Source organism: Xiphophorus hellerii, chromosome 5 (genome assembly GCF_003331165.1).
Source record: "Xiphophorus hellerii strain 12219 chromosome 5, Xiphophorus_hellerii-4.1, whole genome shotgun sequence".
NCBI classification, from domain to species: Eukaryota; Metazoa; Chordata; class Actinopteri; order Cyprinodontiformes; family Poeciliidae; genus Xiphophorus; species Xiphophorus hellerii.
This window is the reverse complement of record NC_045676.1, coordinates 25,973,526-25,986,318: the sequence shown is the minus strand read 5'-3', so window position 1 is coordinate 25,986,318 and position 12,793 is coordinate 25,973,526. Positions and strand designations below refer to the sequence as shown.

Here is a 12,793-nt window from a genome sequence, read left to right as displayed (position 1 = left end):
ATGTTTTCATCAATGACTAATGCTTTAATCTGAAACCAAAGGGATTAAGATGTAATTATTTATAGCTTTTAAGATAAACAATATACATTGTCGCTGGATCTTTTCTTTTTCCTGCCAGCTGTGAGGATTTAGAAGAAAAAAAAACTCAATACCTTTGGAGGGGACTGCTGCTGCTGCTGTTGGTGATGCTGCGCGGCCTGCTTGTTGGAGGCAGGCAGACCGTGCTGAGGATGAGGATGATGGTGGGGATGAAGGCCCTGGGAGGAGGACTGGTGTCCCTGAAGGGGCCTGAGGGCCCGAGGGATGAACTCCGGGGCCAGCGGGTTGAGGACGTACGTCTTCTTGAGCTCCAGGGCCTCCAGCTGAGCCTTGATCTGCTCGAAGGTGATGCCGTGCAGGCTGGAGTTCTCGTGGCAGATTGAGATGAAATGCTCCCAGAATTTTCTGGAAAGAAAACAAGAACAAAAATTAAGCCATTTCTAAATGCACGTTAAATCAAAGCATCTTTCTGTTCGGCGTTTTTAAGAGCAAAGTTTCCGCTGCGCCGCTGACCTCGACCTTTCGTTGCTGGAAATCTGTGTAAACGACGCGCTTTTCTCCTAATCGCATCAATTTTACTGGCTGGATGCTGACAGGCTGACATTTGCCAACAGCCAGACAGTGAAATCCTTGACATGTTGTTTTGACTAGCGTTGGCAAACCGCAGCCATTATGGAGACGGTTGCGGAGGCGGGCCCACATCGATTCAAACAATGAGCCGACAGCATGTTGGATCAATTACAGCCTATATCCAAGTAAAGGAGCAAATTTATCCAACTTGAGATGAGTCCGATTAATCCCAAATGTAATCGCTGTTATATTAAATTAATTAAATTCCAAAATACTTTATCCAACGCCAGAAGAAAACTAAATGCAATTTTCTTCAAAGATTTGTTTTAGATTTCGACGGCTGTGGACAGGAAGGATATCTGCTAGCAGTCAGTGTTACAACGAATCTGAAGGAGCTTCTGAGAGGAGACAATATGTTGTGGGATAACGTCTTCAGGAGAGGGTGCTCAGGCTTGTTCATAATTTTCTTGATTTTATGAAGATTTTTTACATCATATGCTCATCTTGAGGGGAGAAAAAAATGCCTCTCCCAAAAAAAGAGGAACAAATCTTAAAAAGAATAAATCTGAATGTAACATTGCTCCTCCAACAGGCTGCCACCTTGAGCGTCAAAATTATGTGCTGAATCTATACTCCATTATTCCTTCCTTAAATTTGTCTTAATTGGATATGACCATCAAACCTACTGTCTCGGGGTCCAGATTATAGTGTTTATGTGTATTATGCATTTTCCAGGCACACAGAGCATTATCAAGTAACTATGTTAACTTCATCTGTTCAAAAGAAATGCTGCATATATCAAATATGACTTAAAAGAAATGTTACCCTGTAAATTAACACCTTAAAATTGGACCCCCGTCGCTTTAAAAGCTCCTGCTCTTTCTGAAACTCCGCCTTCAGGAAATCATCACATCATCGCTCCTCTATTGAGCCTTTAACAAGTGCAAGTAGCTCGTATAACGAGCTCAGCTGATGCGCCGTTTCACCACGTTTGCTAATTTCTGCTGGCTAATCTGAAGGAGCCGAGTGGGGAGTTACAGGCGGAGGACTGCTCTGTGAGGCGGCAGCTCAGGAGCTGCTAGGTCCACCCAGGCGTTTTTCACAGCTGAATGGTTGCCATGGAAACTGAAGGATTTCTAAAACATGCATGACAGACTCAAAGCAACACTCCAGGTCTGTTTATGATGAGGGAATAACAGTATAACATGATGTAAAGCTCAAAAAAGTCAATTTTACAAAATACTGCTTCTTTAAATGAATCTACTCCCTGTGACTTTGCACCAGCAACACAAATAAGAGTACAGCCACATTTGGCAGATTTTCTAGCAATCATGGTCTATTTTTGTGTGAAGAGCCTCAAAAAACTAACTTTTCATGACTATTATTTTGATAATCAACCCTGTTTTTTTTCCTCTTCAAAGTTCAATTAACAAAGCTGCAGTGGTCCTTTGTGTGACACGACCTTCTCAGATATAAGCACAGCGTTCCAAGTACAGGAGAGTAAGCTGTGCAAAAGACAGCTAAATCCAAAGTTTTTCATTTTGAAAACCTTTAAGGCATAGCAGCAAGTTTCCTAAGCAGGAAGAAAACATTTCCAGAATGCCTCGTCTGATATGTCAAGAGTCAAATAATGAACAAGTGCTATTCAAAAGCAGCACAGTAGGGCTAACATGCTAACAGTGGCTTAGCAACTGAGTGATAAATGAATAATATATATTTATGATATCTGTCACTGTCACGAAAAACAACGGACCACAATTTTTGAAATGTCACAGAGAAGTAGGTTTTGTGTAATACTGAGTAAATATAAATTGATTTCTTTCAGGGCTTATTTGAAGCTACAGTTTTCAAGCATTTTGTTTTATTTCACTTTCCAAAGTGTCATAGTGGGAATGCGTAGTGGCCAATTCCAATACTTTAATCACAATTTTTTATTTTAGCAAATGCTTGATGTAATACAGAAAAACATTAAATGAGCCATTTAAAAAATAATCAAATTAAACAAAAATGCTCTTTAACACTAATGTTACAGTAAGATTTAGTCTGTTATGCAGGAACATCAGTTTTTACCTTCTATTTAATCTAACAGCCATTATGTCAAATCTGTAAATGACAGATTTGAAGGGATTACCTGCAGCGTCCAACAGAGCAGAGCGCTATGGGGTCTCCCACCACGGCGACCAGGGACTGAGCTCTGGTGATGGCCGTGTTGAGCAGCTTGTAGTTTGACAGGAAACCGTAGTCGAGGTCCTCGGTCGAATCCTCCACCAGCTGCTCTTTGCGTTTGATGGCGGTCTGCTTGTGCTTGCAGGTGTGCCGCGTCCGCACCGTGCTGAGGAACAGCACCCGGAACTGTTTACCTGCAAAGAGACATTTTTTTATTTTACTATTACTATTACATTCATTATTTTACGGAAATGCATCAATCCAGCAGGACCCAACAAAACATTTAGGTTTAGCAACAGAGAAAACATTTAATTTTGTGTTATTAATTCAGGTACAAAGCAGGATTAAATGTTAGCAGAGATGCATCAGAAAAAAGGCCATCACTCCCATTATGTAATTCAATAAAGGGTCAAATTTGGTAATATTGTCCTAGTTCTTGTTGCTGTATTAAAAAGAATACAACAAAATAATCACATTTGCAGAAAAACTGTCATGATAATCTAACATTTGTCCAACTCCAGAGCTTGTTGATAAAACAAAGAACTTATATGGGCAAGAAATTTAAAATCCAAGTGCTAAGAAAACTTTCCTTCCTGTTTGCAAACTGCGCTTTGTTTTATGTGTGAATAATGAGACATGAAGAAAGCAGCTGGATGCAACACAAGCCAGAGCAACAGAACTGAAAAAGCAAAAGAAACAAAATTCTCACCAAGTCTCAATATTACAAAGAAAGTTGGAACCACTGACAAACCAGAATGAAATACCTTAAAGAATCAAGTTTTATGACATATTTGTCATTTTCAGCCAAAGCTCGTCTTTATTTTTCTGCTTTGCTTTTAACGGCAAATTCACTGAATAATTCTGATAAATCTAGAGAAAACTACCACACCACTTAAGTAAAGATTAGTACAAGGACTAGTTTAACAAAGCAAATTTTCTGCATCATTTAAAACTTTTCTTCTTTTTTTTTTGCTCACCTTGGACGTTAAGCACTCTTTCGACGCTGACCTCGTGCATTCTCTTCTTTCGGAGTTCGGCACGAATGCGGAAGACCTGGTCGGCGTACGGCGACACCACCCCGATGCTGCCCTCGTCCAGCTTCCCCCAGGCCACCGGCCACTTCTTGCGCAGCTCCTCCACCCGCTCCACAATCTCAAACACCTACGGAGTGATCGGGGTTTCCATGTCAACGCCACAAGAGACTTTAAATATTTCAGCTCACACAATAATTCTGTGCAATTTATTTTAGCTGAATACGAACAGAATAAGACTTTAAAGAGAGGGGGAAAAGGACGGCTAAGCGGATTTATGTTAAAGTTGTTACGTTTAAACACGAACAGTAGAGAGAAAAAAATATCTTCAACCAACCAAAATGTGGATGTTTAAAAGACAAACATAAGTCCTGCTGTAAGTTTTATACTGAAAGATAAAGGCTCGGCTAATTTAAGGCTGTCATGTTGAAAGTCTCTTCACAGATGTTATCACGGTAAGTTTAAGTTGCAAAGTTTCAGTCATAAAGGTAATTAATCCAATAGTTTAGTCGTTTTAATGTACACAGGCTGCAACTAACCGTTAGTTTTGTGATTCTTTCCATTATTCTCATGATTAGCTGCATAAAAAAAAAAAAAAGTAAAACATTCGGCAGATTTTTCACTTAACCGCTTAAGATTATTTTATACAAAATGAGAATTGGATAAAAATACAAAGAAATGATTCCATACTTTTTTTTTTCCTTACAGAAGAGAAAGTTTTTATTGCCTAAATTTCAATCACATATCATTCTTTTAATCTTTTAGTGAACGCTTGATTATTTGTAGCAAAAGATGCATCTGCAGGTAAAAAGTACTTCTAACATCAACATGTGAAAAGTTCAGCTTTCTACTCGACTTATCAATAATTTGTAAGGCTAATCTGTAGATTTTTTTTTTTTTTGATTAATTTGTGATTTGCTTAACAGGAGGTTTTACTTATTTATTTATTCTTTTACAGGATTTGAACCAGGTGAAGCTGAAACTATACCACTTGAGGAGTTCTGGGTAGAACATACACATTGACAAAAAGTTGGTTAAATTTTATGTGCAATATGTATGAATTTTTTGAACATTTTTGGCTTAATGATTGCTCTGAATATGTTGTTCATTCAGCAGTTAACCTTGTCCTGAGTCTGTGCACTCCAGTTAACGATTAAGTTAATAGTTGATTATTTCAAAAAGTGATTCATCACGATAAATCATTTCAGCAGTAGCTCATCTCTCTACCATCATTATAATCGGTGATATTTTAGCAGCAATATGACACATTTTTACATTTGTTTTGCAAAATAAAGGTAGCCAATCACATTACCTTTGGTTTAATTTACTTTGATCAAGATTCTTTTGTTTTAATTTCTTATTGCTTATCAAGTGAAACCATGTTACGATGCTTAGTCCACACAGTGATGGGAGAGACACTGATGGTTTCAACAGACTTTTATTGAATAAAAATAAATCCCCCACTTTTTAAATTACCGTATTTTTCGGACTGTAAGGCGCACATAAAATCCCTATATTTGCAAAACAATCAGCAATACGCCTTATATTCCGGTGCGCCTTATGTATGAACAGTGTACCGTATGTTTTATTACAACTTTGGTAAGCGATGAAGCCACTCCCCTTGATTGTTGCAGCATAATCGCTGCTGGTCAGAAACCTCGTGGAGTCAGCTTTCTATGCTGTCTAGACAGACTTGTTTTGGGGTGGCGAACCACTTTTCCTGATACGTACGGTGCTTCAATCATCAATGAAGACAATGAGACTGAATTGGATGATGACCAGAGGGATCCGGGCTTGCTTGATGCCGCTATCGCCCAACTGTTAAATTCCGACACCGAAGACGAGGAATTTGATGGATTCTTAGAAGATGAATGATTGAAAAGTGTACTTTTTTGTGTAATATTGACAGTTATTGTTTGAATAAGGTCTGACCTATCCGACTACCATATTTTGTTTCGCTTTATGCGTCTTATATATGAAAATAGATCCGTTCACTGATATTCGTCTTATAATCCGGTGCGCCTTATAGTCCGAAAAATACGGTAACTTCACATGCCCTGAAATGAGACTTATGAGAAGAAAAGGAGGCGACACCATGCCGTTTTCACACCATGATCCCTTACATACACCTGACCTGAAATAGCACTGAGCAAGTTTGGGGATATTTTTTCACAGAGCCTAAAAGGCAACATAAAAAAAATTAAATTATTTGAAGAACACAGGGCGCTTTCATGACTTGCGTAGCGGTGAGGGATCAAAGACGGTCCATCAAAACAGGAAGCTGTGGTTTAATGAAAGCAGACTATCTGTAAAACCTGGAATATCAATGCTGACTCGAGCTGAAAAATGTCTGGAATATGAAGTGATGCGTTTTTGGTTCAGAGTCGCTCTGACCTAAAACCTAATCATTTTGAAAGCATAAAGCTTATTCAAAAGTTCATTTATTTCCAAATTCCAAGATAAGAAATCACTTCACATATCACAATCAAATCCGTTAGCTATTTATATTAGTCAGAATTCAGTTGGTGAGTCTTTTTTTTTTATTTCATCTTTATTTGAACTATGATATGCTATACAACTGGAAATGAAACAGAACACATTTAAGTAAAAGTTTCTAAACTCCCCCATTGAATGCTCAGAGCCCAATTCACACTGCAGATTTATAGACAGGATTTCTGCAGGTTTCAACTCAAATTTAAGGCTTTTTAAGACCATAATTAAAGGAATTTATTTTGTCGCAGAAATGTGCAAACGTCGACCAGTCAACTCATAATAACTTATCCAAGATAAGTGCAAATTTGTCATTTATCATTGCTAGCTCGATTGCATTTTGATATTTAGCTAACAAAAATGAGTGTTAGCAGAGAGCTGCAACAGTCTCAAGTTACAGAAGTGTGACTCAAACTTTTGTCTGACAGCGAGTCCAGCGAGAAGAAAAAAAAATGCATGGAATATATGAGATAAATTTTATCTTGACATGACTGTGATTAACATATTTAAGGCCAAGTTACTTTTTAAAATGCATAAGACATTTTAAACTTAAATACATAAATTTAAGATTTTTTTAAGGATGAGCGGACACACTGGTAAGACGAGAATGGATTGTAGGTTTAGAAAAAAAATATTTAAATTACACTTGGTGGACAATGTTAAATCAATGGAAATATTTGTTTCATCACATAACTGCATCAAGTGGAAATGCTCCAACTCGTACCTCTGCATTGTTGTAGTAGGCAGTGCTATTCTTCTCCTGGACATCTTCTCCTCTGGCTGTGAAGAAGGTCAGCGGGTAGAAATCCTTATGGCACGGCTGCTTCCCACTCGCGATTAGCTTCCCGTCGTAAAATAACTCGGATGTGTAGCTTTAGGAAGAAAAAGCAGAGAAATGGCAGGAAATGAATATGAAGTTCATGAATGAATATTTCTCATTAAAACTGAAGTAAATAATTGACACATGGCTGCATATAAAGGCTTAAAGGGATTTGATACAGAACTGCTCCTTGCCAAAAAACTAAAAATGGTTTAATTGTAACAGAATTTGAACAGGTTTCAACAACTCAAATTTAAGACTTTAAAAGTGAAAATTTTAAGACCATAACAGAAATGTACAAAAGAAATAGATTTTTTTTTATTTAACCAAAGCTGTACGAGTTGGCAACAGATGTGAGCCAGTGGTAAAGACGGACGTCGTCCAGCCAACTGTTGGTAAATTTAGATCGATACAAAAAGCTAGCTAGCTAGCAAAGAAGCATTGGCAGCTTTTACTTCACATAAAAAGGTGAGTGAAATGTCAGTGGGCGACTCAAACTTCTGCATCACAGAAAAGTCTTGATAAAATATGCAAGATTACATAGTTCAGCCACAACAAAATTTAAAACATGTCATAACATATTTATGACTTTTAAAGCTCGTCTTAAAACCCATCTATTTTATTTGGCTTTCAACTCTAGCGGGATCTAGTTTTAAATTGTATGTTTTTGTTTTTAAACTGTAAGTTTTTATTTTATGCTTTTTTATTGTTATGTTGTGTTTTGATGTACAGCACTTTGTATCAGCTGTGGTTGGTTTAAAGTGCTTTATAAATAAAGTTGGTATGGTATGGTATTTAATGCCAACTTGCATATTCTTTAATGAATTTAAGACACTTTAATGCCTTAATTTTAGATGCATGAATTAATGTGCTGACAGTTTTACCAGTGCAGCTCCATTAGTAATACTTTAAGGACACGTGGACATCCTGTGTTACACAGGAGAAACTACTCACTGTTAAATTTGAAACCATCAAAAAAAAAAGTGAAACCAAAAAAAAAAAAACAGTAATAAAAAAAAGTCTACACCTGTGAAATCTACTCTTTCAGTCAACATCCTTAATAATAAAATATTTTTAGCTGAAGAGATAAAATAGAAAAATCTTTATTAGTCATGCCTGAAATAGTGACTGATTTTAAAATAAATGACAGTCTACATTTTCTTTCTGCTATTTTCCATGTTCTGTATATCAAAATCACAAACATGTTTAACGAAACAGCTTCCCTCATGTTATTGCAAAAGTAAATTTTTCATTTGTAAGAAAATTCTTCAGATCCTGTTATACTATGTTGGTGAAAATACCTTGGTACACTTGATAAAATGAAATGGTTATATTTATATTTAAATGTACTTCTCTGTGACAATCGACAAGAGAGGAAATAATTTGTGACAAAATATGTTTGTTGTATGAGAAAAATTCTTTCCAAATATAAATTACAACCACACCGGTGTGAGAACTGCTCTCCCACTACGTCTGTACATCTTTATTCCACTGGTAGACTCTGCTACTTAACGAAGGCATTCAGAATAAGCAGAACCTCACACCGCCTTCTTTAATACCGACTTTCCCAGAACCGATTTGCTGCCGGCAGCGCTGAGTGCTCACACCTACTTTATGATAGCTTCGTGGGAGCGGTAGTTCTCGCACAGGAGGATGCGACAGGGAAATTCGGGGGGGTAGTGCTCGTACAGCCGGTCCAGCAGTGACACGTGCAGGTTGCGCTCCCGTGCAAACTCGCTGTACACAAACGGACTGAGCTGCAAGGTAACAGAGAAAAAGGGAAATTTGGTTCATTTCAAAGTGTCACCCAAGGACTTTAATTTCATTAAAGCAAAAATGAAGTCCGTCATGTTTTCCGTTTCACCGAAACGTTGAAGCTAAACTGATTTCTTTTACAAGCTCAGCAGCAGAACTGCTGAATAATACTTGTACACCAGACGATTGGTAGCATTTGATTCCTTTCATCTTAAAAGCAATACTAAAAGGAAAAAGATTTGAAAAACAAAGCAAAAATATCACCTGAACCTCAAATTCTATTTCGATTTGGGGTTAAGTATAAAAAATGTTTGACCTTTTCTACTTTGACCACTTTTTAAACAAATCAGATAGGTATTAGATTTGATCTTTATTTAACATATTGGGTTTGATTAAATCATTAAAGGCCACAGTCTTCTATGAATATTAAATTAGCTCATACACTGCAGAATGCAAATCTACTAAATAGACAAAGTAAAATAAAAGGAAACCACTTTTCTTCCACTAGAAATGCAAAGAACCTGTTTTCCAGGTTAGAAAAGCAAATGGAAGGCAGAGATGTAACAAAGTGAATCCTGCGTTTGCATCCCGTTTCTCTGTGTTGACTGAAACGGAATAAAGACGGAGTTTGTAAAAAGTAATTATTTCACGCCAGACTCTCACGGTGTCTTTATCCCGCGCTCCCAGATAATACTGCACACTCCCTGGAAATCACAGGATGAGGAAAATTAGGTTTTTAATTTCTTTTGCTGGCGCAGGAAGCTTGACTGACAACAGTCTTTGTTTCTGTTATCTGTGGCCCGGAAAACTCAAAGGAGGCAACAAATGTCCCAAATTCATTTTTTATATATATATATCAAATTATTAACTTAAAATAAAAACATACAAGCATTTCATAGTGAGTAATATGTACTGCAAATTGAGTTTGTAAGTAAAACCAAGCATCAAGTCAAACATTTTTTTTATTTTCAGCAATACAAATCCTCCGGTCTCACCTGCATATGGTCCCCAGCCAGCACGATGCGGGTGGTCTTGCTAGCAAGAGGAAAAGGCATGATGGTTTCACACTCCATGGCCTGAGCTGCTTCATCCAACAGGATGTGGGTGAACAACCCTTTTGGGGGAGAGAGAAAAAAAAACACACAAACTATTAGTTTACTCTCTGTTCCTCAAAGTGTTGCATACTAAAAACGGAGACAAATTCTGCAGAGTCAATAGGGTAGAAAGGTTTTTCTCAGCCAAAGTTGACCAAACAGAGACATATAAACAGTCTAGAGTCAAATGAATCCATTGTGGGTTTAAATTTAAAGCCTAACAAGAAAGGACGCAACGCATTCTTTGCAAAGTATTCCTAATTTTTTATTTTTAAAAAGGGGCTGTTTTGCTTATTTAAAAATCAAACCTTACGATTAAACCGCTGAAGTTTTTCTTTTTTTTATCTAAAGAAAAACTATTGAGAAATAATTTCCGTGGATGTACGTCAATAATGTCTCGACCACCATTTTCAACCAGCGATGAGACCGCAGTAGCTGGCGAGAAGGCGATGATTCCATGGTCAAACTTTGATGTCCAAACCATTTTTATCAATTGTGGCATACAGTGTCAACTGGATAGGGCAATCCGCAACAAACAAATATGCTGACAGATTCCAGAGAAATTGGCCGCCCAAAGGTAAAAACTCAAAATGACTGCAGCTCTTGAACACTTACGACCCGCCCATAATCCGACATCCTGCTCACGTTCACACAAACCAGTGAGGCACACACCGCCAATGGACCTTACCACAGGGGCTGCTTTTCATTGGCTGATGCCCATTCTACGTGGTCACATGCGTGGCCGTCTCACAAACACACTTAGCTTCCCGTTAGCTAAGTACAGCATAATGGCAGAACTGATACAACTTCTACACCTTGAAGCCTGTCTGCTACACAGTCTTATTTTAGCTAAACAGATCAATATGCAATGTGTACTGTAACTGACATACACTAAATATTTTATTTTAGCAGAAAAGGCTTTGGACTAAACTGTTACTCTTGTTAGCCACGTTAGCACCAAGTACAGCTAGTCAATCAACCATCGCTGTGTTCAGGGAAGCGCTGATTAATAATCGAGAAATAAATATCAAGCCTGGAAACTTGATATCATAACGGACTGAATGTTATGTTTTTAACGTAATCTTTGCTCGTCTTGCGGGGAGCAGGCGGTTGTCACGGTAACAGGTGTGCTTAAACTACAAAGAGAGAGAGAGAGTAAAAAGGTAGGAGTGGTTTTGAGTTGATCACCTGTTCGGGTTATTTTACCTTTGTTTACCTTTGCTGTGGCGCATTACAGCCGCTGTAGTTTCTAGACATTGGACTAATTACCTCGTTCGTTTGTGAGTTTACTCATTCACAACAAACATCAAATAGAACAAATATATTTCATAAAATTTTAACAAACAAATGGCTTCTACCGTGATAATTATGTGAAATTAAATTAATTATATCCCAACTTCAGAAGATTTGCCTTTACCTTTACAGAGCTCTTTGGTTCCTCCTATCAGTCTGTAGCTTCTCATATTGACGTCATCAAACCAAATTTCAGATCTACCATAACTGACTGACACCTGCTGGCCTCAGGTTTGCAACCAGCTTGTGACTGAGAAACCAGTAACCTCCTCCCAGATGATGACATGAACTTGTTAGTTCCTCTGTCCATTGTAGTAGCTGATAGATTGTGAAAATCCGGTAGAAATGACTAATCGAGTCATGTTTACATAGAAACAACGCACCGCGAGGCTTTGTTTGTGAGACCTGCGGTCACGTGGGTCGGTTGTGGGCGGAGCTTGGTAAGGTCCATGGAAGCACACCCAACTAGGCCAAAACTGAACCAGACAATTACCGGCTAGAAAGAGATTTGACAATAGAGAAGAAGCTTAATTAAGATGTCAATTAGTGCAAACACATAAATTAGCATTTAAATCTTCACATTCTGTTTTCGTTGAGGGCTCTAAAATGGTTCTACACCCTCATTTAACCGGTCCTGCAAACCTGAGGCAGGGGTTTTATAGAGAGAAGGGCTGAACCCCGATTTCAAAAGCTCAACTGGTGCTCGGCAGCATGAGTGGGGGAGATAAAACAGCATGGCAAATGAGTGCTGGAACAGGGAGTGGAGGGGGGGGGGGGAAAACAAAAAACGAGCGGCTGAATAACAACCAGCGAACAGCCTCTAAAGCTGAACCGGTTTCACAGAGAGGTGCATGCAGACATAAAATGTGACAGCTAAAAAAGTAAAATAAAACTTCTGGGTTGTCAGAAACGTAAACAAGTACCACAAACATGTCTAGAATAAAATTTTAAAAAAGAGGGGTGATCTGATATGGAAAGGAGGTTCAGTCTTTAGCAGAACCCTTCGAACAAACGAATGCATGCAAACATGCTTCTGAGCATTTTCAGCTCAACTGTAAAATCTGACAAAACAGTGCCAGTCTGAAGAATCTTTTATCATAGACAAAATAGCAAACATCTGTGTTTTTGCGCACAAATTTATCGAGCAAAACTGCGGCGACATCTGCCGAGTCTGTCACACGTCTTATTAGTGTTACACGTGGGGACCGTCATCTCCAAACAATTCCTGCCAGAGCTCGCTGTGAGCGCAATTGTTCTAGAACTTGTTTAACTTTCCAATCAAACTCACAGTGCGGAAAAGCTATGCTGTGATTACAGAGTCCAACCGATTTCTGTTAACCCCCGGATCCAAACTACATTGAACAGGAAGCCCCAATCCACATCAACACAATGCAGTCCAATAAAAGCTTACAAATGATGTACAGGAGACGTTAGGGATGGGAATGTTTCCCCCCCAGGGAAGGAATGGGAGATCAATCGGAAGACAGGAGGGGAAAAAATATGGTCCTTACGATCAACATGTTGGCAGACAGGCA

At 38.3% G+C, this 12,793-nt stretch overlaps 1 protein-coding gene across 2 annotated transcripts in view; it reads right to left on the bottom strand.

Moving 5' to 3' along the window:
* helz (helicase with zinc finger) overlaps window positions 1-12,793 on the bottom strand; it is a 62,513-nt gene that overhangs the window by 16,110 nt on the left and 33,610 nt on the right. For both annotated transcript variants that reach the window (XM_032562545.1, XM_032562546.1), the window contains exons 19-24: window positions 9,867-9,985; window positions 8,728-8,873; window positions 7,021-7,168; window positions 3,753-3,936; window positions 2,741-2,969; window positions 153-444 (exon numbers count right to left, since the gene is read on the bottom strand). In XM_032562545.1, coding sequence (XP_032418436.1) covers window positions 153-444; window positions 2,741-2,969; window positions 3,753-3,936; window positions 7,021-7,168; window positions 8,728-8,873; window positions 9,867-9,985 — 1,118 coding nt within the window. The remainder of the gene's footprint in view (window positions 1-152; window positions 445-2,740; window positions 2,970-3,752; window positions 3,937-7,020; window positions 7,169-8,727; window positions 8,874-9,866; window positions 9,986-12,793) is intronic.